The following is a 22,625-nucleotide window of genomic DNA, read 5'->3' as shown; positions in this document are numbered from 1 at the left end:
GGGCCTTGGGGCCCAGTCCCACATCCAGAGAGCCTGCCCTGAGCAGCCCCAGGCTCCGTGCCCAGCACATACACCAACACCGGGTGTGTCTGTCTGACCGGCTCTGAGAAGGATGAGGCCGGGCGTTGTGGGCTACAGGTGGGTCCAGGCTTGTTTCCATGGCAGCACCGCGAGGTCAGCCAAAAGCAGCAGCTCTGCCCACGGCCCGGACGGCCCCACCCCAGGCCCAGGGCGGTGGGCACTTGGCACAGATCGCCCCCCATGCACCCCACCGCCGCCTCAGGGGCTCCTGGCTGCCTGCCTAGCCTCCCAGGCACCTTGGAGACCCTGCAGGCAACCGCCTCCGGCCCATCCTGGCCCATGGGGAGTCCTGGACACCGGCCTACCCCGCCCCGAGACAGGCTCTCGCCTCCCAGCGCCTGGGCCTCAGAGGCTGGAACTGGGACCCCCCGCCAGCTGTGTGCCCACTGACAACCGGGCAGCCTGGGGCCAGCCCAGGGCTGCTGGAGGGTCCACACCCCAGCGGAGTGGGGTGGGGAGCCCCACCCCAGGCACCCGCACCCCAGGCAGGGAGCAGGCGAGGGGCTAAAGGAGGCGGGATGAGCCCCAGGGTGAACCCCGGGGAGGCGCTGGCAGGATGTGGTCAGACCCCCACGGGAGCACAGGTCCAGCTGCGGAAGGCTTTCTCCCCCGCACTGGCAGACGCGAGCAGGGATCACCCGCCGGACCTCAGGGTCCTCGCGCCTGCAGCCCTTCTGTGGGCTTGTGTGGCCATCTGGTGGTGGATTCTGGGACCTACGCCTGGCTGGCCTAGAGAGGATGGACTGTCCTTCAGAGCCAAGGAGCCGCGGCCACGCGGTCTCTGCCCTCCACCTGACTCCGGGTCTCACTCACCCCTCCACGTCCACTCCCCAGGGGCAGGGATGGGCCCATGTGCTCCCCACCCCCCGCTCCCAGCGAGTGCGGGCCAGGGGCAGGGTGGACAGCATGGTGCCCATGCGTCCTGGACTCTGGCCCCAGGAAGGGTCTCAGGAGGTGACCCCAGTTTCGGCTGGCTGGGCTGGCTTCCCGGGCTCACTGTGGGCTAGCTCACCGTGGGCAGGTGTGAGCCCAGCTGGCAGGGACCCCCTTGGGGGTCTCTGGGCAGGTTCTGTCCACCCGTCTTGGGTGGGGCCTCAGCATGGCCACCCCCCAGCCTGCAGCCCTCAGCCCCTGCTGACGGTGCCCCGCGGCGAGGATTTTCCTTGACACTTGTATTCTCTCTTCTGATTCTAAAATAAAAAATGCACAGCAGCTGTCCAGAGGGGCTCCGAGGGAGGGAAGAGGGGTGGGCTGCCCAGCGCACACCCGGCGAGCCACCCGGTCACCCACTGTGAGCAGGCATGCCTGACCCCCAGCTGCAGCCTCTGAGACGGACCCGCCGTGGGAGGACCCCACAGGCACCTGCTCGCCCTTCAGCTGCGCCCCACTCCCAGGGCCTGGCCCGGCCTGCTCCCTGTCCCTCAGGCCAGGGCGGGGCGGGGGCCCCCAGCAGGCAGTGGCCGGTGTCCACTCCCCTGCAGTGCGCTGGCCCTAGTTGGGGCGGTCAGTCCACAGGCTGCCCCTCACTCGCCACTCCTGGTGGATCCATCCTCCTGCCTACGGGTCTGGCCACTCCCTTGCGCCCCAGGAGGGCACCAGACCAGCCTCGGAGCCCACAAGGCCCAGCCTTGGGCCAGCGGTGTCCGTCACAGACTCGGACCCCCAGGCCCTGGGAGTGGCTTGAAGGCCCAGAGAGGGGGGGTCCCCAGCCTGGGGCTGCCCCAAGAAGCCTGCAGGCCCTAGGGTCTGAGGAGGGGGTGGGTCCGTGTCAGGGGCCTGCCTTGGGGGTGCGAAGAGGGGTTTCCCTGAAGGCTGCGGCTGGCCCAGGGGCCCCGAGTCCCACGTGCCCCGGGCCTGTTGGCCCACTTGGGAAGCATGCCTGGGGCCCTGGACACTGGGGCCACAAGGAGGCCAGGCCGGGCAGGAGGCGTGTGGCCTCCAGGCCTCTCCCTCGCGGCCCAGCCGTGTTCGCAGCACCAGGCTCCCCGAGGCCCCCAGGCGTCACAGCACCTTGGGCAGGGAGCGGCCGCCATGGCAACTGGCGTCCAGGGAGGCACGCTGCCTGGTAACAAGGGCCGCGGCTCCCCGTGACGCTGGATCTGGCCCAGCTTCCCGCTGCGGCACGGAACTCGGCCACAGGGACTCACCCCCAACCCCTACTGAGCCTCCTGGGGCCTGGACTCGATTTGGGTGTGTGGGGGCACCCCCACGCTAGTGAGATTTGCAGGGCGCTCTGCCGTGGGCATGTGTGTGTTCGCACACGTGTGCTCGGTCATGTCCAACTCTGCGACCCCAAGGCCTGTCTGTGGAAATGCCTTCATAGCTGGGGTTCCCTCTGAGAGCCCGCCACCCGCTGGGCCACGCCCAAACTCAGGGCCGCACCGCAAGGGCCACAGGGATGGGGCGAGGAAGGGTCCAGGGTGTGGGATCTTCAGGGTTCCAAGCCACCACCAAGCTTCCCAGGCAGGGCACAGCGAGGCACAGGCTGAGTCCAGGAGCGGGTTCCAGGCGGCTGGGGGAGGCTCCGGTGTCATTCGGCGTCCCAGGCACCCCCTCCTGCAGACCACCCTGGGGGCCCAGGTGAGACGCGAGGCTGCTGCCAACAGTTCCCGGGGTGTCTTTGCTGTCAGTACAGGGGCCCCGTCTCCACGAGGAGCTCCTCTCCCCCACATTGAACATTCCCCAGCACCTGCTGGCTCCTGATGGGACGGTGCCCCCACCTCACCCCGGGGGTGCCATCTTCTCCAGCGGGGAGTGGCCTCAGGAGGCCTTGGGGGCCTGAGTTGGGCTCCTGGCCCCGTCTTTCCCGGCCCCTCCCAGCAGAGCCTGTTGCTAGTGCCCAGATGCACCCCCAGAAACACAGAGCAGCCTGCTGGGGCCAGGCCACATGCATCCAGCTGGGCACAGCCTGTCCTCTGTGGGTGTTCCGCACTCAGCGGGGGCGCCAGACCGCCAGCAGACGAGGGGTATTGACGGACTTCTTCAGACAGGAAGCGGGGGGTGACCGCACCTGGGTGTGGACGAGGCAGGGCTGCTGACCCGAGCTGGCTAGGGGGCGGCTCAGGGGGCCACCCAGCACGTGCGAGAGTCAGCAGGTGGCAGGGGACCCACAGGCAACTCCCCAGGCTGGCCCCCTCCAGACGTCTGCCCAGAGAACTCCCCGGCTGCTAATGGGGAGTAGCAGAGCCCTTAACCATTCCTGGCAGGAAGGCCTTCCAAACAGAAGATCCTGAAGCAGAAGCAGCAGGAAGTGAAAGCTCCCCTCCCCCCCAAATTCACTTTGTCCCTAAAGGAGAACAGGAAGCTCTAAGAAAAGACTAGGGAGAGGCAGAGAACAATGGAGACGTCCTGGAACGTTATAGCAGGGTCTCCCACGGGGAAGGGCCTGAGCTACCGGGAAACACTGTCTGACCCGCCCAGCCTCACAGGCAAGCAGCCTGAGGTCAGAGTGAGCTGCCGGCTGATCCCCAGGGCTCTCCCGATCTAGCTCCCCACACCAGAGGCTAAAGCAAACACCCGTCAGCCAGGCCTGGACCACTTGGCTGGCCCTACCGGGTGGGTCTCTGTGGTCTCGCTGGGCTTGTCAATCCCCTCCGGGAGCTGGGGACCCGCCGGATGACCAGAGCCCCCCCCTTCCCCGTGACCTGGAATCCGAGAGCAAGGTCACAGAGGATCCAGAGAGCAGCGAGAAAGTCACCGCCCGACACACAAGCGTTGTTCAGACCTCCTGGTAAGAGCCCACAGGCCCAAGCAGGCCCCCTGGGCTCAAGCTAGCCCAGAGCCCAGGGTCACGTTGCCGAGGGTCAAGGATGCAGGGACGGCCGGGGTCTGCAGCTGTGTCCCCCACACGGGCACTCAGGCTTCCGCCAACCCTCCTTTCTGAGGAAGCTGCTTGCGGATGCGCTTCTGTGAAGCAAGGGAGGAAACTCAAAGAGCGGACTGTGAGCTGGGGGCTCCAGGAGTCGGGGCACCGTGGAGGGCGGGGGTGCAGTGGGACAGAGAGCGGGACACCGCGTGACGCTGGTAGGAGGGGAGGGGAGGGTGGGGTGCCGGAGCCGGCTGTCGCTCAGTCCCTGAAAAGACCCCTGAAGCGGCGAAAAGCTGGACCAGTGTCCAGCCACTGAACAGGCCATGGCCATGAGTGGGTGACTCAACCTTGGATAACAGTCCTTGTGGGACCACTGAATGTTCAATAAATGACTTAAAAAAACAACAACAACAAAAACCTTGGAGATTCACAGGTGAAAAGGTCAGGCTGTGGGATGGTCTCTTCTGGGTGGAGAGAGGCATGGCCACTGCCTCTAGGAAGGCCTCAGCCTTGGGGCTCTCGGGTGGGACAGGGCCACATTGGACTCCTGCTGCTGTTTGACTTTGCTTTTAGCTCACGGCTGCAGGACCTGCTGTAGTTTAAGAAAGTAGCTGATGGGACGTGGTGGGAGGGGCCCGGTCGGCCCTGCTCCAGCCACCGCCCCAGCCCATTATGACCTCCCTGGTCCTGCCCAGGCCTTTGTGACAGTCGTCCCTGAGGTGCCTATGAGCCATGACACCCAGAGCTCCCTTAGTAAGAGGGTGGTAGGACAGGCCAGGCCAAAGCCTGGACCTGGGGTCAGGAAGGGGTCACAGGGAGGAATGGAGGGGCCGAAAACCCTGGGACCCTGTGGCCACACCCACCCCCAGTGCCCCCAGCCCCCAGCTCCGGGCAGCCGCGGGGGGTGCCTGGACCCACCCTGCCCGGGGTTCGCCAGGTGGCCCTGCATGGCGCCTCTCAGCCCCACCCACTCGATGGAGACTGCCAGGCCTTTCTCAGCCCTGGGGACAGGGGGTGGGGGGCCCAGGGTCGGGGGCGAGGTACCCGGGAACTTCATCACAAGCGAGGACGGCGAGCTGCAGCGACAGAGGCCGCGAGACCCGGCAAGAATGAGACAAGGACAGATGGACACCAGGCTGGGGTGGGGCTGGGCCCTGCACTCCAGCCACGAGCAAGAGCAAAGGGCTTCCCGGCAGGTGGCAGGGCCCAGCTCGGGGCCCCGGCCCTGCCCGTGCCCACCCCTGATCCCGGGCACAGGGGCCTCGGCCTCACCCAGGGCAGACCCTCCCCAGCTCCAGGGTATTCCCCTGGGGCCCGCAGAGCCGTCCTTCCTCCAGCTGGAGCAGGAGAACCAGAGTCTGGTGAGCACTGGGCCCCAGCCCTGCCAGACCCCAACGCCCCACAACCGGGCCCCACCAGACCCTGCGCCCCGGCCCCATCAGACCCCAGCACACTGAGGACCTGCCAGACCCCACGCCCCGGACCCCACGCCCCAGCCCTGCCAGACCCCATGCCCCACACCTGGGCCCCACCAGACCCCGCGCCCCAGCCCCGCCAGGCCCATGCCCTCTCTCCAGCCCCACCCCAGACACGGCTGTCCCCATCTCCCCATCTCTGTGCCCCACCCCAGAAGAGGCAGAACCAGGATCTGCGGGAGCAGCTGGGGGCCCTCCTGGGGCCGGGGCAGCAGTTCCTGCCCTTGTGCCCCGAGCACTCGAGCTGCACGGCCCTGGCCTGGGTGAGTGCGGGACGGGGCACGGCCCGGCAGGACTGCGGGTGGCACTGTGGAGCGCCTTGTGGCTCCATGCGTTCCCCCCACCCCACTCCCAAGCAGTCCATGACCACGGACGCTGCCGATGGCCTTGGGGCTGAGCCGGGGGCTCCTCCACAGCCCCCTGAGCAGGCCTGCGCCCAGCCCCTGGAAGACAGGGCCCCTCTGCAACTGCTGCGGCAGGAGCTGTGCAGGGGCGAGGAGTCCTTCGTGCAGCAGTCCCAGGTGGGCCGGGGGGCGGGGGAGGGGAGGGGACGGGATAAGGCGGGGCCAGGGCTGGGAGGGGAGGGGACGGGGCGGTGGGGGGAGCGAGGAGTCCGTGCTGCAGCCCCAGGTGGGCCCGGGGGCGGGGCCTTGGAGGGCGGGGTCGGGATGGGGAGGAGCCAGGGAGTCGTTCCTGCATCAGTCCCAGGTGATCCGGGGAGCGGAGCCGGGGGCGGGGCCAGGCCGGGGAGGTGAGGAGGAGTTCGTGCTGCAGTCCCTGGTGGGCCGTGGGCCCAGGGGGAAGGGCGGGGGCGTGGCCCGCATGGGGCGGGGGCGGGATTGGGCGGGGCCAGGCACTCTTTCCTGCAGCAGTCCCAGGCGGTCCAGGGGGCGTGTCCAGGAGCGGCGTGGTCGGGCCGGGGCGGGGCCGGGGCGGGGCGGGGCGGGGGGGGGCGGGGACCGGGGCCGGGGAGGGGGAGGAGTCCGTGCCGCAGTCCCTGGTGGGCCCGGGGGGTGGAGCGGGGCGCGGTGGAGCGGGAGCCGACCACTCTCCAGCCCTACCTCGGCCCACACTGCGCCCCCTCCCCAGAACGAGCTGCAGCAGATCCGACTGTCCTTTGAGAGGAAGAAAATGGCTATCACCGAGGTGCCACCTGCAGGGGTGGGTGGGGGCGCCGGGCGGGGGCTCCACCTGTGGAGAGAGGCGTCCAGCACGGGTCCTGCTCCATCCTGAGGGCGTGACCCAGCCTCGCCCCTCCCACCAGGTGTGGGACGGCGTGGCTGAAGTACACATGGCCCTCAACAACCAGGCCACCGGGCTTCTGGTAGGTCCCCAGAGGCGCGAAGCCCAGAGGATGAGCAGGCGGGGAAGGGGCCGGCGAGCAGAACCCCCACTTTACCCTCTCTGGCCCCCAGAACCTCAAGAAGGACATCAGGGGCGTGCTGGACCAGATGGAGGACATCCAGCTGGAGATCCTGGGGTGATGTGGGGGCTGGAGGCCCGGGGGCGAGGGCTGGCTGAGCTGCGATGGTGTCTGGGTCAGGGTGCGGTGCACCCGTCCCTGACGGGTCCGCAGTTCCCCAGCGCCAGGGCAGTGGTGAGGGCTGAGGAGGGGGTATACCTATGGTGCTGACTGCAGCACCCCCGCCTCCCCAGGGAACGGGCCCAGTGTCGCACCCAGGCCAGGAAGGACCAGAAGATGGCATGTAGAGGGGTAAGCCCCCACCCCCACCCTCCCGGAAGCCGCGCTCGGGCAGCGGGGAAGGAGGCGGGTGAGCAGGCCTGCCCTGACCTCACCGGCTCGGCCCCTTCTCCGCAGAAAGCGCGGCTGCAGCTGGGATGCTCCGAGGGCCTCAGAGGCCAGCTCTGGTAGGTGGCCCAGCCTGCGCAGGGACCGAGCCCAGTGCCCAGGGCCGGTCCCCGGGCGCCCCGCCCCCTGACCACCAACGCCCGCAGGCTGCTGGCCCTGAGGCTGCTGCTGGGCGCTCTGTTGGCCTGCACCGCCGCCTACGTGTACGTGGTCGACCCCGCACCCTTCGAGGGGATGGTGCCGCCCCTGCTGAGCCGCGCCGCTGTCTGGAAGCTGCGGGCCCTGCTGGGCCCGTTCCTGCGCCTCGAGGTGGACGGCTTCCTGCCCTTCTAGGCCGGAGGCCCAGCGGCCCCAGCGAGGAGGAAGCCAGCAGGCCGGCGCGGTCCCCAGCGCCCAGCGGCCGCACCGGCCCCGTCCACGGCACTGCAGCGCACCGTCCCCGCCCGGAGGCTTGGAGAAGGGAGGGGGCGGGGGCTGTCCTGAGGGCCGGGCCTGCGGCCGGACATATAGTCGTGACTCTGGGCCTGTGTGCTTGTTTCCATGGATACCGGGGCTGGCGCTGCTGGAGCCTGTGACGCCTTCCCGGGCTGATCTTGCAGCGAGGGTCCCCGGGGTGGCGCCCCTCTCTGGCACCCCTCGCCCACCTGCTGCGGGGGTAGCCTCTCCGCAGCCCCCTTGTCACCAGGAGGGGGGAGGGAGCCCCAGTGAAAGTGAGCTCCCCAGGCCTCATCCCCAGGTGGGCGGACCTTGGGGAGCAGGTTCTGTCCCAGAGGTGCTGCTGAACCCAAACAACCCGCATCCCTGTCTGGCCTACCACCCACCTCCCACACCTGCCCAACCACCACCCAGCGCCCTCCCCCCCATTCCTGTTTACCTCCCCAACCCAGGGGGTCTGTCCAGTCCAGGCTTGAAGGACAGGGGCACCACGGTGGTGGACAGAACCATGGAGGTAAAACACCAAAGATTTTATTTACTGCATTAAACTGGGGCGAGGGAATACCTTTTAGAACAAGAGACCAGATTTGTGGCTGCTCGTCCCCATGTGGGAGAAACAGCTCTGCTGGCAAGAGACGGGGGCTGGCCAGGGCCCCGCCCCGCCCCTGGGGGCGTCGGGGGGCCCAGCTGGCTGGGGGCTGCAGGGCTGGGGATGGCGGGGCCCTCTGAGTACCCCAGGTGTGCAGAGAAGGAAGGAAGACCGTCGGGGCAGGGCTGGCGGGCTGGGGTCTCCTCTGGCTGGCTGCTGCAGGAGCTTAAGGCATCAGTTCATGTGCAGGGTGCAGGGGGAGGGGGCAGTGCAGAGACCTGCAGGGGCTGCCTGAGACCCCCACCCGGCCCGGCCCAGCCCACAGAGGCCGGGCTCCCTGGGAAGGAAGGGAGTTGGCGTAAAGTGCTTGGTCAGGCAGGGGGCCGGGTGTGGGGGCAGCGACAGCCCAGAAGGCTGTGGTGGCCCCTGCAGCTCGGAGGCCCCCGCCTGGGGGGTCTGACCCTCTGTGGCGGGCGGGGGCCTCCTGAGCCGGGAGGGCGCAGGGTCACGGGCCCTGGCAGGCTGGGGATCAAGTCAAGCTGTGGCTGGTGGAACGGAGGCCCCGGGGCCCCTAGGGTCCACAGCAGCCCAGCCCTCCGGGGCCCCAGAGTGGCCTACTTGGTGCCCCGCTCGGGCCCCGAGAGGCTGGGGAAGAGGCTGGAGGCAGCCAAGTGCAGCCGGCACACAGCCCCCCGGGGAGGCGCCCCTGGGGCTGGGCTCCAGGGGGCCCGCAGCGGCGGGCGGTCCTCTGGGCGGCCGAAGTGGCACAGGTGCAGGCCAGGGGGCGCCCAGGGCTGGCCGCGCCGCCCCCATCCACGGCTGCAGGTGCCGATCCAGCCCCTGCGGGTCGCAGCGTCCAGTGAGAGAGAAGCAGAAAGGCGGAGGTCAGCGGACCAGGCCCTACCCCCGGGCCTCCAGTCCCCGGAAGGCTGTGGATTCCCCCCACCCTGCCCACCGCGCGTCTGAGGAGGGGCGCAGGGACCGGTCCAGCTGCCCAACATCCCAGCCACAGGCACCCCCTGCTCAGGGGCCCCGGGGTGGCTCAGCCCAGCTCCCCCAACACCCTGTTACTTCCAGGTGACACAGACACGGGAGGCCACACACCCCTGCCCGGCCTCCAGCCTGGCACCAGTTCAAGAGCGCCCACAAGGAGCAGCCAGGCCCGGACAGGCTGCCATCCCCTCTCCCGCGGCCTGACCCCTCTGCCCCGCCAGGAGCCCTGGTCTTGCTCAAGGAAAGGACCCAAGTGACTCTTTTTCTTTTTTTAATAAAATTATAGATATATTGATGTAGATATAAAAACATAGAACAGACACAATGCAAGCGGACGCTGCCGTGTGCTTACTCTCGGGTCCCTGGCACCAGATGAAACTCCAAGCCCTCCCGATGTGCTTCCCACGTGGGCCCCAGGCTCCAGAGGGGCCTGGGCTTTGCGTGCCTTGGGTGGGGGTCTCCAGTTTGCAGGGAGGGGCTCGGGGTGGCCTGGGCCCCCAGGGGCGGCATTGGGCCTCCTGTCTGCTCCCCCAGCCCCCGTCACCTCCCACAAGAGCGTAAAGCAGAGGTTAAGGCTTCAATTAAAGCGCGTTTCCAGGCGGGGCAGGGGAGGGGGACGGCAGGGGCCTGAGCGTTGACACGTGGGAGGCAGCATGGCAGCTCAGAGCACAGACGTGGGGATGCGCCCACCAGCGGGGGTGAGACGAGACACATGGAGCCAGGACCCCACCCACAGCTGGCTGTCTGTCCGTCTGTCCACCTGTCTGTCAGAATAGCTGGGTGCCTGTGGGCTGGGCCCATGCTCCCTGTGGGAGAGCTGGCCGTGCCAAGCTACAAGCTTGCAGCAGGTCCCTGAAAGGCAAGGGGTAGGGGCAGCCGGGCAGCGGGGCCCTCGGCCAGGGGCTCAGGCCTCTCTCTCCATCTCTGGGCCACGGGAACCCACGCAGAAGGGAAGCGGGTGGGGCCGGCCGGGTGACAACCTCAGGGGCACAGGTGCGCTCCGTGCCTCTCGCGGCCCCAGCTCACGGGAGCAGAACCACCAACACACAGGCCCTGCAGCCCCATGGCCCACAGCCCCGCAACACCTGGTGAGCAGGTGCGGACGGGCGGCCGAGGACCAGGGACGGGCCGTGGAGGCATGGCTTTCCTCGCCGAGGCGTCCGCGCCAGGGGCAGAGAAGCTGGGAAGGGTGGCCGCGGGGGGTCGTGGTTCCCATGGCGCTCGGCGACGGGGGGCAGTCGGTCCTCACACCGAGATCTCGTATGTGGTCCCACCCACGCCGGACACCTTCTTAACCAGCGTGTGCCGGGCGGGGCTGGCGGAGGGTCCCGGGGGGCCAGGGGCCGGCCCCAAGCGGGTCAGACCCGGGGACTGCCCATTAAGCTTACTTGGGGGGGTCTTCAGCTGAGGGTGGTCCCTGCATCGAAACAAGCAGACACACGCACACTGTGAACACGGGTACACGGCAGAACACGGCCAGCGGAGGCAACGGACAGAGGACACAGACAGACGGAACCCTGGGCAGCCCCTGCCTCTGAGCTGGACAGTCCCACGTGGAGATGGGGGATGGGGGGTGGAGGACAGACATCTGTCAGAACAGCCACCATCCCTTCTTTCCCAGGCTGCTCAGCACAGACCAAGAGCACAGGGAGGCCAGGTGGACCCTGGCCAGTGCATCCGTGTCCTGGCGCCCTGAGCTGGGGAGCCCACAGTCACCCTCTGACCTCCTCCTTGCTCCCTCTGAGGAAAGAGAGGGGCTGCCCTTCAGCCCTGCAGCCACTGGGCGCTGACCAATAGCATGGACCTTGCCGCCCACTGGGCCTGTCACCCAGCCTGCCTCCGCCCCCTGCCTGAGCCTCCCTTTGCCCGTCTCTGAGCAGGGAAGGCCCTGGACGGCCAGGACCATGGTGCCCAGAGTGCATATCCCGCTGCAGGATGACATCACCCTGACTTGGCCTTCTGAACTCGGGCAGTTGACCATCTCTAGAAAGACCCAGGATGCCCCACGTGCTGGGTCTGTCAGCCCGGGAAGGGTGCGGGCTGTTGGCTCAAGGTGCAAAATCACCTGCCCCCACCCCAGGGTGTCCAGGGCGTCCTTGGAGCCGGTGACCCTCACGCTGGCCAGCAGGAGCCTCCAGGCCGGATGAGGCCCACCCCCCAGGGTAGCCTCAGGCCTCCTGGGCAGCCTCCCAGCCAAGAGCCCCGCAGACCCCTGCCCCGTGCCCGGTGGCCAGCCACACTCCAGCACCCACCTCTGCACAGCCAGCGAGGGCGGCGGTTCCGGGAGGTCCGCATGGATGAAGGCGACGGCCTTGGGGCCGGCATAGGAGGGTGAGCAGGGGGTGCCAGGTGGGGACGGGGGCACCTGGTGCACCGGCGACCTGTGTGGGCCGCTGGTGGGACGGACCCCTGGGCCGCCGCTACTGGCCAGGTCTGTCTGCAGGGAGGAGGAGGAGGTCCGTGGTGCCCGGCTCACCGCGCTGGACAGCGAGGACAATGAGGTCTGCAGAGCGGGGTTGCGGGCGCCCCCGAAGCCAGGCCCGGCCACCAGGTCATCCCGGGAGCCGCAGCGCAGCCCGAGGCCGCGTGGGCCCTCGGACAGCACGCCGGCCTGCTGCAGGCTGTAGGAGCTGGGCGTGTCATAGACTCCCGAGTCGCCAAAGAGTGAGTCGGCCTGAGAGCGCAGCAGCCGCTCCCGCTCCTCCCTGTCCTTGCGCTCCTGGATGGAGGCCATGATGGTCCGGGATAGGTTGTCGTAGCGCACCGGCGAGGGCTCCCGCGGCCGGGGGCCCAGCACCGGGCTGAAGCTGCGGGGCGGCGGCCGTGGCGGGTCGCCTGGAGCCCCCGCGTGCAGGTAGGGCGAACGGTAGCCGGGGGCGCCAGCTGCAGGGTGGGCCGGGCAGGCGTGGCCCCCAGGGGAGCCGGGGTTCAGCAGGCTATCGTAGGACAGGCTGCCATTGCGGTTGGGCAGCGCGTGGGGGGCAAAGAGGCTGCGGTGGGGCGTGGGGGGCCCACCCTCGGAGCGCAGGGGCTGCAGGGCCACGTGGTCCCCGCCCCGCCGACTGGCCGCCTTGAGGCTCAGGGAGCGCAGGGCGCCTGAGAAGGTGTCGGCCGCGCTGAGGGGCGGGTAGTCAGGCAGGTCCAGGCTGGGCTCGGACGCAAAGTCCAGGCTGTGGATGCTGTCCTCCCCCAGCGTCAGGGAGTCGGTGCCCGTGACCTGCAGGGAGAGAAGGCCTGTCCACGTCTGCTCACCCCAGGCCCTGCCAGATGCCCTGTGCCCTCTGGGAAGCTGCCATCAAGTGGCGACAAGTGCAGCGACGAGCTGCCCCCAGAAGCCCACAGTCCCCTTGCCCCCGGAGGGAAGAGACCCAGGGTGGGCACGGCAGTGTGGGTGGCCTCAGGGCACATGGACAACCAGCCAGACCCTCTGTGGGGTCCAGGACAACCCCAGGAAGGAGGCGACCATTCTAAGGGCCACGGGACCCTGGCCAGGCAGGCCATCAGTCCTGGGGGAGCTCCCTGGGGATCCGGGTGTGCTGGCCCATAACAGGCCTGCCCTCCAGTGGCCATGAAGGAAGCATGCAGCCCGGGGACCTCAGGGCTCTTGTCCTCTGCTCAGGCCGCCCACCGCCCCACGTGAACGCAGAGAATAAATGTGCTTCCTCAAACAATCTCAAATTCCTCTGAAGCCTTCGCGGGGGCCCTGAAGGCCTCAGGCAGTGACTAACGTGGAATTCCAGGCGCCCCGCACACAGTGCTTCCGGGGGCAGCGCCCACAGTGGCCCGGGGAACAGAGCCGAGCCAGCAGGCAGGCAGGCCAAGGGCCAGAAAGACCAGGACACCCTGCCCCAGATGGCACGCTAACCCTCTGTGACCCAGAAGGGGTCTTCCCGAGGGCCTCACGGGGGCGGGGCCTCCTCGGGTAGGAACGCCTGGGGCGGGGCCTCTCGGGTAGGAGCTCTTGGCTGAGGGGCCTCCCGGGCAGGTCCTCGGGACCCCGGGCGGGGCCAGGCTTCCTCACCTGCTCCGCCGGCCCGCAGAATGGCGCCTTGGGACCCGTGGGAAAGGCGGGCCGGAACTTGTACATGGCGGGTGTCGGGGGGCTGGTCCTCTGCGCCGACAGGGCACTCTCTGGAGGAGACGGGCCGCGGTCAGGCTGGGATCGCTCGGCGCCCCTCCCTCCACTCGGGTGCTCCCGCCTCACCAGCACTCTCCGGGCGCGGGGTCTGCAGGTCGCTGCCAAACGTGCCAGCCTCCACCTTAGGGGGCAGTGGCGGCCCCAGGTCCAGGGGCTTCTCATCCAGCCGGTCCAGGCTGCCCTTGGACTGGAAGGGGATATGGTCAATGGTGTGCAGGTACCGGCCAGGGGCAGGGCTTTATTGGGAACTCTATCCTAGCGCCCAGGACCCTGACCCTTCCTTTGTTCGGCTCGGTGGTCCTCTTCCTTCTACTTCGTGGTCCCGCCAACCTGGCGGCTTCCCGCCGCTCCCCATCCCCCGCCCACCCCTGGGCGCCCACCTTGCTGCGGCCCAGGCCAGCCTTCAGCCCATTGTCACTAAGCTTGACCTTGAGCGGTGGCGCTCGCTCCAGGAGCTCCGGCCGAAGGAAGGGCGGCTTCAGGCGAGCAGCCAGCGGCAGCCGGGGCGGCTCCACCACATACCTGCGCCAGGGCAGAGGGTCAGTGGCCAGGGCGGCCGTGCTTGAATGCGTGCCGAGGGGAGGGCCCGCCAGGCGAGAGCAGATTGGACAGGCTGAGAGCCTCACCGGGGCGCCAGGGGGCTGCACAGCACGTGCTCCACGTTCCCGTAGCAGCCGCGGGTGAAGGGGTTCACGCCCCCACGGAACTTCCCCGTCACCTGTGGATATGGAACCCCTCAGCCAGCCTGGCCACCCAGGGTCAGCCAAGGAGGGAAGACAAACAGGGACAGCGGGGTTCCTCAGAGGTCAGTTGGGCAGCGTCAGCACAGGGATGTCCCCCACCTAGGTCACCAGGACCTGCCCCTGCATGCAGTGGGACTTCTGGGTTGATTCACTGGTGGCCACAGTGGCCACCGATGGGGGTCTGGAGGGGTACAGGGCAGGAGAGACCCTACGTGCCAAACCCCACTGGGGGCTCCAGGGCTGGAGCCTTCCCCAGCACTGCTGCACGTCAGCCAAGGGCCCCCAGGCCCCTGCTCCGACCATGCTCCTGCACGGCATCGTGTGGCCCAGGCTCCTCGCTCAGCCGGTTGGGGACCCGCCCACACCCATCCCCGTCAAGAATGCGCGGCACCCCCCAGGTCTGCACCTGCTCGTTGGTGGTGCGGCCCCGAGTGACCAGCACCACGTGGAAGCCCGTGAGGCCGACGACGGGGATGAAGAAGAGGCCGGCCACACACATGACGGCCATGCTGGCCCGTTAAGGCCAATGGCCAAGGGCGAGGACGGAGCAGCTGCCTGTGGCTAGACGGCTCAGGCCCTCCCCACCACCCCACTCAGGGAAGGGGACCCACTCCCCGGGGGCTTCCGGGCTCCGCCCCAGCCCTCCGGGCCTCGACTTCCCCACGAGATGTGTCCCCGGGCCACACCGCCTTTGTGGTCAGGCCAAGGATACGTGATGGTGGTGTGGGCGGCGCCCAGCCCCTCCGCGTGGTTCAGCACGTAGACCAGCCCGAAGGCGACGACGCCCACCATGTGCGCGCTGAGCGACAACAGGAACAGGAAGAAATAGCGGTAGTTGCGGCGCCCGATGCAGTTGTTGACCCAGGGGCAGTGGTGGTCGAAGTCCTGGGTGGGAACAGCGCGTCAGCACTGGGGGCCAGACCCAGCAGAGGAGGGGCGGGGCCAGGGGTGGAGCAGAGGTGAGGTCAGGGAGGGGCGGAGCGGAGGGGCGGAGCGGAGGGGCGGGGCGGGGCGGGGCGGGGCGGGGCGGCGGGGCGGGGCGGGGCGGCGGGGCGGGGCGGGGCGGCGGGGCGGGGCGGGGCGGCGGGGCGGGGCGGGGCGGCGCGGGGCGGGGCGGCGCGGGGCGGGGCGGCGCGGGGCGGGGCGGCGCGGGGCGGCGCGGGGCGGGGCGGGGCGTCACCTCCACGCAGTTGTCGCAGACGCTGCAGTGGGAGCACCGCGGCGGGCGGTAGAAGTGGCAAGTGGCGCACCACTTCATACGGACCTGGATGCCCCGCACATCCACGTTCTTGTACAGCGGGGCCCGGAAGTCGTCCTCCTTGTCCTCGTCCTCATCCGCTGTGGGCCGGGGGCGGCAGGAAATTGACCGCCCTGGCAGAAGAGGCCAGCCCTTCCCCAGCCACTCCGCTCCCGGCCCGGCTTGCCCTCGTCCAGCCACTCACACTCGAGCGAGAGAGAGTGGGGAGCCGCCCCGCACAGGGCCCTACCTCGGGGGAAGACGCCAGGGTCCATGAAGGTAGCCATGCTGAAGTTGGCCAGGACAAAGAGGAAGAGGATGCCATTGTAGACAGGGACGGCTGGGGACACGGCGCGTGTCAACCATGGGCACCTATGTCGGACAGCAGGGAGAGCTCAGTCTGGGGTGTGGCAGGTGTGTGGGGAGGGGACGTTGGGGCAGCGGCCTTAGGCCACACACATGCAGTGCTCAGGGTGGCCACCAGAGCCAGCTCTGACCCAGCCACCCCTCAGCGCCTGCCAGGAACTCAACTTCCAGTTGAGAAAGCTGAGGCTCAGAGAAGGGCAGGAGGGGTTGGCCAGAGCCAAGCCTTGTCCTCCCATCCCCACTGGAGATCTTTGCTGGGTGCCCTGCCCTGGGAGGGGTGGACACAGAGGGTGAGAGACCCTCTCTGCGCATGCGGTCTGATGGGCAGAGGCCAGTGACCCGCTGGGCAGCTCAGGCCAGCCCTGGGCCTCACTGAAACCTGTCCCTGGCCCAGCAGGCCCCTGCTTCCAGGGAGGTTCTGGGGTGTGATGTGGGAAGCGGCCTTGGTCTGTAAATGCACGGTGCGGAGGATGCGTGCCGTCCCCTGTGGAGTGCGGTCTCAGGGCCTGGGCCTAGGTGCATCTGCACCCAGACAGCCTTGTTTCATTATCTTATGTATTTGTCTGTGGCTGTGTCAGGCCTCAGCTGCGGCACGCAGAGTCCAGGCGTGCGGGCTTCTCCCTTGTCGAGGTGTGCAGGATCAGTAGCTGCGACCCACAGGCTGAGCTGCTCCGCGGCAGGTGGGACTCAGCTCCCCAAGCAGGCATCCAACCTGCATCGGATGGGCAGGCGGATCCTCAGCCACTGGACCCCCAGCAGCCCCAGTCCCTTCTTAGCTTGCCGCCTTTCTCTCCACAGGGCAGTACAGAATCCCTGTGGCCTCTGAAGGCACATGCCCCTACCCCTTCGCCGTCTCTCATCACCCCTCCACACTGGGCTCCAGGGCTGTCCCCTCTTCCAGTAAGCCTTCCCAGACTGCTAGCTCGCTGCGGAGGTCTTGCACATGTCCCTGGTAGACACTCTGGCACCAGAGTGTCTTCCTAGCCCTCACAGGACCTGCCCGCAGCCCTCTCTGAGGATGTGCCTGGCCTCAGGCAGTGGCCGGGGGGCCCCTGCCTCCACTCTTGGTGGTTCCCTGAGTTTGCCCACCAGGCTACCCTGAAGCGCCTCTGGCTCCAGGCTCCCTGTCCCTCCTGTGCTGAGCAGCGGGTGCCCAGTGGGTCCGCTGTGCACACCCAGGCCCTGCATGGAGGCCAGGAGCCCCTGGGATCCCCGACACCGGCCTCAAGGACAGGCCCTGTGGCCACGCGTGAACGAGTCGTGTGGGCGGCCCTGGCCAGCCAACACTGGTCACACTGGCACCCAAGCCTGCCTTGGCCAGCTGCCAGCCCTGCCACCCCAGCAACCACCTCCGTGCGGGTAGAACTTCTCTATTTTTAGTGGAAAGCGAGAGGCTATTTAAAGACTCCGCTCCCACGGCAGCACACTGGGCGGGCTGGGAGCCGCGCGTCACCCCTTCCTCTTCTCCGGGACCCGCCGTGGAGGTGACACGCGGCCCAAGGACACAGCGTCTATGTGCCAGGCGGGCAGCCCGCCTCCACCGTGCCTGTCCACGGCCAGGAGCAGACGCCTTCCCCGCTCCCGTCCCTGCGTGCTGCCCGGCACACAGGCGGCAATCGGTGCGCGTTCGTGGGCTCTGGTCCAGCGCCATTTGGAGGGTCGGCGGTGGGCCCCAGAGGCGTGCTCTGCCCAACGGGATGGGAGGGGCTACCGGCCCAGATGCCAATGGAGAGGGGTGGATGAGACAGAGCCAGGCCCGGCCGGGACCGGGGACAGGTGGGTGCCGCAGACCCGCCCTGGTGCGGAGAACTGGCTCTCCACGCGCCTTCTGGAGACGGCTGGCCGCGGCCTCCATGTGGAAGGAAATGTGCTCTCCTGCACTGGTGCCGTGGAGGAGCCAGCCCGCTCCCAAGGAAAGGGCCAGGACAGGAACAGACAGACACGTGGACGCAAGGTGCAGCGGGGTGGCACACCTGTCAGCTCCAATTCACTGTTGGGTGTGGGTATCAGGGTTGTTGCCCCACCCCCGGCAGCCCATGCCGCCCTGTCCTCCCTGAGCCTCTGTGGCCCTAAGCAGCAGCAGGACCAGGGCGAGAGCTGCAAGGCAGCGGAGCCACCCTTGCCAGATGGCCTCTGCCCCGGACAGGCACCACCCGCCCCCCAGCGCCCATGGGCAGCACGTCCCAGGGAGGGCACGGTGCGGCCTCAGCAAGGGCAGGGCAAGCCTAGGGGGACACGGGTTTTCTGACAGGGGCCTGAGCCCCCTCCATTCACCATCTCTAGCCCCCTAGGCTTAACTCGAACACAGGGTCAGGGGCTGCCCTGCACCCTGGCCCCCGTCCTTCCGCTCGCAACCTCCACCCCGGGCGTGCCGAAAGGGGTCTCAGGCCTGGGTCCCCCACAGGGACCGGCTCAGTCACCAGTGCTGCCAGGGCCCAATTCAGCTAAGCAGGGGAGAGAACAAAAGAGCACACGTCCCTGTGAGCATGCACACATGCACATGTGTGTGGACACTGCATAAGCATGCACACACACAGGACAAGTGCAACACGACAGCCAGGTGTGCACTGACGTGTGTACAGACAAGCACACTCGTGCACACAGGACACGTGATCAACACGACAGCCGGGTGTGTGCTGACGTGTGTACAGACAAGCACACTCGTGCACACAGGACATGGGATCAACACGACAGCCGGGTGTGTGCTGACGTGTGTACAGACAAGCACACTCGTGCACACAGGACATGGGATCAACACGACAGCCGGGTTTGTGCTGACGTGTGTACAGACAAGCACACTCGTGCACACAGGACATGGGATCAACACGACAGCCGGGTGTGTGCTGACGTGTGTACAGACAAGCACACTCGTGCACACAGGACATGGGATCAACACGACAGCCGGGTGTGTGCTGACGTGTGTACAGACAAGCACACTCGTGCACACAGGACATGGGATCAACACGACAGCCGGGTTTGTGCTGACGTGTGTACAGACAAGCACACTCGTGCACACAGGACACGGGATCAACACAACAGCTGGGTGTGTGCTGACGTATGTACAGAAAAGCACACTCGTGCACACAGGACACGGGATCAACACGACAGCTGGGTGTGTGCTGATGTGTGTACGGACAAGCATACTCGTGCACACAGTGACACATCCATACCCACAGACACGGACGCAGACACGTCCCCCTCCGGTGGACTCTCACCCCCACCCTCTCTGGACCCTGAGGAGTGAGGAAGCATGCGCTCGGTGGGCAAGGCCTGGCAGGCACTGCCCAGGCGTCTGAGCCTGCGCCAGGCTCCCGGGGGACCTCTTGGCCCTCGGGACAACCCCCTCAACCCCCCGGGGAACGGCGTGCTCCAGGCCCCCCTGCCAGCTGGGGTTGGACACCGCCCACCACGGAAGATGTGCTGCGGGCCCGGGCCAGCCCCCTCCCCCCGAGCCTCCCGTGACCCCACCTGGGCCTGCAGGAGGCCCCACCCAGCAGGATGGGGGTTCCACAGAGTAGCAAGCAGCCACGGCCAAATGTGGAATGGAAAATTTTAGCTCAGACGTTTTCATTTAAATCGGATTCTTCATTAACACTGGCTAATGAAGCTCAGGCACGGGGCAGCCCGAACCAGAGGTGGGCGGCCACTCTGCCCTGGTCCGGCCAGGAGGGCCTCTGGCTTCCTGCACCTACCCCACGGACCCCCGAGCAGAGCAGGAACGTGCCTCAGGGCACCGGGGCTCCTCAGGCCACACGTGGCAGGTCGTGGCAGGGGGCTCACCTCTCCCTGCAGCCCCTGCAAGGGGGCCCATCCATGTGGGCCCACTGCAGGCTGGCTTGGTCCTAGGCCAGGCCTCATGGCCCGACTGGGCATAGGGACCACTCAGGTCCATCGTGCCTACGCCTCTGTGCGACATCCAGAGTGGAACCCAGTGGGTCCAGAGAGACAAGACAGCACAGGCCCGACGTGGGTCCCAGCCCCACAGCCCCGGCTCTCTGATGCTCACAAGGTCCCCGTCACCCTGCAGGGTGGCTCCAGGAGTGGGAAGGGGCGGGTCAGGGACCTGGCCTGGGGCTCTCAGACACCCCCGACCCAGCACCTAAGCCGGCCTGGCACTGAGCCTTCTGGTGCCCAGGGGGACAGGACTGTTCTGAGAACCCAGGGAAGCTTCCTGGAGGAGGAGGGCTGCCGGGCAGCTCCCCTGTGGCATGCTGCCCTTCCTCAGCGGGGGGACCCCACCTCTGGGCATGCTCGCCATGCCCAGCCTCTCCTGGTGGCAGGTCTGAATGTCCTGCCAGCCAAGATGCTCAGCAAGCTGGCCCAAAGCAGGGGTCCCCAGTCCCCTCAGTCTGGGCTCCCACTCCGAGCCACACCAGGAGCTGCTGTCCGCGCCGACCTACCTCAAACAGGCAGCTCATATTTCCTGAGCGCAGAAAGGGGCCAGGGGCCCCAGTGTCCAGCAAAGTCCAAGAAGCAGAGAACACAGAGTCCCGATCCCATGGGGGCCCAAGGCAGGGTGGGGAGAGCCCCGGAGCGGGGGTCTGGCTCCGCGCAGGGCCTGGGACCAGAGCTAGGGGGACGCGAGGCCTGTCCGAGGAAGGCACTGCCCGGTCCCCTGCCCACCCGGAACAGCCCACTGCAGGCGGCACCACTGGGCCTAGGTGGCCTGGCAGAGCCCGTGCAGAACCGCACCACCTCGGTGGAGCCCAGCAGGACTGGGCTGAGAGCAGGCCAGGGTCCTTGATGGTCACTCGGCCAAGGAGCACGGCCCGGGGGTGCAGGGAGGGTCCCAGGCAAGAGGACGCTGCACCTGGACACGGCCCGAGCCCCCGCGCCACCTTCCACACCAAGCTGCCCTGGGGCGCTGAGCACAGAGGCAGGGCAGGGACCCTGCATGCTCGCCCCCAGGGATGGGGCCATCGGGACCTTCTGAAACCAAGGGAAGCCACAGGACGAGAACCCTGCCTTGGGGGGTCAGGGTGCTCTGAGCAGGAGAGGGGATGATGCTAAGCTCAGCTTCTTGTTAAACTTTTCCCTTACATCTCACAAGTTCTCACCAAGAACACGAATTCCTTTTAAAGTCAGAAGGACTAAAGCTGAATTGCACTTGGGGGTGAGGAACCAGGACCAGCGAGCGGAGGCCAGGCTGCGAGGAAGCAGGGCTGAGGCTCCCCCGGGGAACCCCACCGGGGCCCAGAGGCCAGAGCAGGGAGCCCGCCCCCCAGAAGCTCCCGCGGGACACGTCCCCCCTCAGCCTGCGCCCGCTGCCCACAGCCAGCAGCATCTCAGTGACGAGAACACGTCTGCTCGCCAAAGCCAGAAATAAGCCCATCCACACAGCCTTTTTTAAACACGCTCCTGGCAGCCTGTGGCGCCCACCCAGCCCAGCAGGGCCCACTCGCCTGCGGGCGCCCACTGCAGCCTGGTCAGCCTTGGGCCGCTGCCCGCGTCCCTGCCGAGGGGAAAGGGTGCCCGGCTGGCCGCAGTCACCCTAAGCCTCAGGTCCCCAGAAAGGCTGGAGCGGTAGTTATTCCGGTCACCTGGCCACGTCCCAGTCTGGAAACCATGGCAGGAAGTGGCCGCAGACCTGCATGGCTAAAGCCGGGGTTCCCAACTGCTCCCTGTGCCTGGGGTGGGGGGCAGGGGGCAGGGTCACGACAACGCAGAGGGAACCTTTTCATCAGCACCCGCCTGGTCTGCACTAGCCCAGGACCGGCCGGCCCCCTGCCTCAAGGGTCCCAGTGCCCACTGGAACCAGAGTCCCTGGGTGTGGCCTGGTTGGGTCCTTTGGCCATGACCACTGGGCCTTCCTGAGGACGTCAAGGGAAAGAGGAGGGCACTGCCAGGCCAGCGTCGGCAGTGGCCGTGGGGCAGGCACGTGGCAGCCGGGCCAGGCCACACCTACACGGGAACAACTTGGCTGGGGCCTGGGGCCGGACGGCCGGGAGGGCACCTGGGAGCCACCGTCCACTGCTTGCAAGGGGGGGTGGTGGCCCTGGGTGGCCGGCGTCCCCTCCTGGGCCCACAGGGAGGGCAGGGCTGCAGCCACACCCCGTGCAGACCCACATGCACTCCGCTGCCCTGGGCGGGCGCCTTGCACCCAAAGGGGCCTGCCTGGGCACTCCGGGGTGCGGGGTGGGTGGGGGGGCCTGCAGGATACCAGGGTCCTCACACCCAGGACTCACCTGGCTCTGCCTGGCTGGCATCAGCCATGGCCCAGAGTGGGGGCTCGCGGCGCCCACAGCCCTGTGCCCCCCACCCGGCCCAGCCCACTGTCCAGTCCCCGGTGGGGTCCAGTCCCGCCGGGCGAGTGCAGCGCCCTGCGCGCAGCCCTGCCCCTTCTGGCCCCGGCGCCCGCCGCGGCCGACTCACGTGAACACGAAGAACAGGGTGCTGGAGCCGACCAGCAGCGCGGCCGCCGTGGCCACCGGGATGTACTTGGCGGGTTTGAGGCGCGTCCCGGGGCTGCGGGGCATCCTGGGTGCCGCGCCGCCGCATCCCTCCCCGGGGCCGGGCGGGCGGGGCCGGCAGGACGGGCAGGACCCGGCGGCGGCGGCGGCCCGGGAGGAAATCCCACCCCGCGGGCGCGGCGGCGCGGCGGCGTGCTGATGTCAGCGCGCCCCTTAAGGTGGACCGGCGCGGGGCCAGGGGCCAGGCGAGGCCCCTCGCGACCGCCGCCCCGCCCGCCCTCCCCGCCCATCGCTGGGGGCGGGGCCGGGCTCAGACCTGCCTGGAGCGCCCCCACTCCCACCCCAGGACATGTCCAAGGGTGGCGGATCGTGACACGGCAGGGCGCCTTGGTGGTTTATCCCCTGCCCACTTCACAGGCCCTGAGCTGGACGAGAGGGCGGCAGCCGGCAGGGTAAGAAGGGCGGCCGGCTGGCCCTCTCCTGTCCCAGGCTGCAGGCCTCACCGGACAGAGTGGGGTGCCCTGCCCCTGCCTAGGACAG

At 68.2% G+C, this 22,625-nt stretch overlaps 2 protein-coding genes across 10 annotated transcripts; one reads left to right on the top strand and one right to left on the bottom strand.

Annotated features, from left to right (window-relative positions):
* The first annotated feature begins 2,450 nt into the window (after positions 1-2,450).
* CCDC188 (coiled-coil domain containing 188) lies at positions 2,451-9,521 on the top strand. 8 transcript variants are annotated; one of them, XM_059876200.1, is made up of 9 exons: positions 2,473-5,250; positions 5,520-5,627; positions 5,781-5,885; positions 6,454-6,510; positions 6,629-6,688; positions 6,780-6,844; positions 7,021-7,078; positions 7,184-7,233; positions 7,321-7,695. In XM_059876200.1, the coding sequence occupies exons 1-9, from the start codon at positions 4,504-4,506 to the stop codon at positions 7,505-7,507; spliced, it is 1,437 nt and encodes a 478-aa protein (XP_059732183.1). In that variant the 5' UTR covers positions 2,473-4,503; the 3' UTR covers positions 7,508-7,695. The 8 variants fall into 8 exon arrangements, with proteins under 8 accessions (XP_059732184.1, XP_015331132.1, XP_010812584.1 ...); XM_015475644.3 differs by having other exon boundaries at positions 2,480-5,250; positions 5,724-5,885; positions 6,454-6,525; positions 7,508-9,521; XM_015475645.3 differs by having other exon boundaries at positions 2,481-5,250; positions 6,454-6,525; positions 7,508-9,521.
* ZDHHC8 (zinc finger DHHC-type palmitoyltransferase 8) lies at positions 8,813-22,220 on the bottom strand. 2 transcript variants are annotated; one of them, XM_024977890.2, is made up of 11 exons: positions 22,048-22,220; positions 15,560-15,681; positions 15,253-15,410; positions 14,785-14,957; positions 14,479-14,581; positions 13,956-14,047; positions 13,710-13,851; positions 13,396-13,516; positions 13,213-13,322; positions 11,444-12,408; positions 8,813-9,038 (listed from the first exon to the last, which is right to left on the bottom strand). In XM_024977890.2, exons 1-11 carry the CDS (start codon positions 22,149-22,151, stop codon positions 8,813-8,815), a joined length of 2,316 nt encoding a protein of 771 aa, XP_024833658.1. In that variant the 5' UTR covers positions 22,152-22,220. The 2 variants fall into 2 exon arrangements, with proteins under 2 accessions (XP_024833658.1, XP_024833659.1); XM_024977891.2 differs by lacking the exon at positions 8,813-9,038 and adding an exon at positions 9,450-10,608.
* Between the last annotated feature and the right edge of the window lie 405 nt (positions 22,221-22,625).

This window comes from Bos taurus, chromosome 17 (genome assembly GCF_002263795.3).
Source record: "Bos taurus isolate L1 Dominette 01449 registration number 42190680 breed Hereford chromosome 17, ARS-UCD2.0, whole genome shotgun sequence".
Taxonomy (NCBI): Eukaryota; Metazoa; Chordata; class Mammalia; order Artiodactyla; family Bovidae; genus Bos; species Bos taurus.
This window is presented reverse-complemented; position numbering and strand designations above follow the sequence as displayed.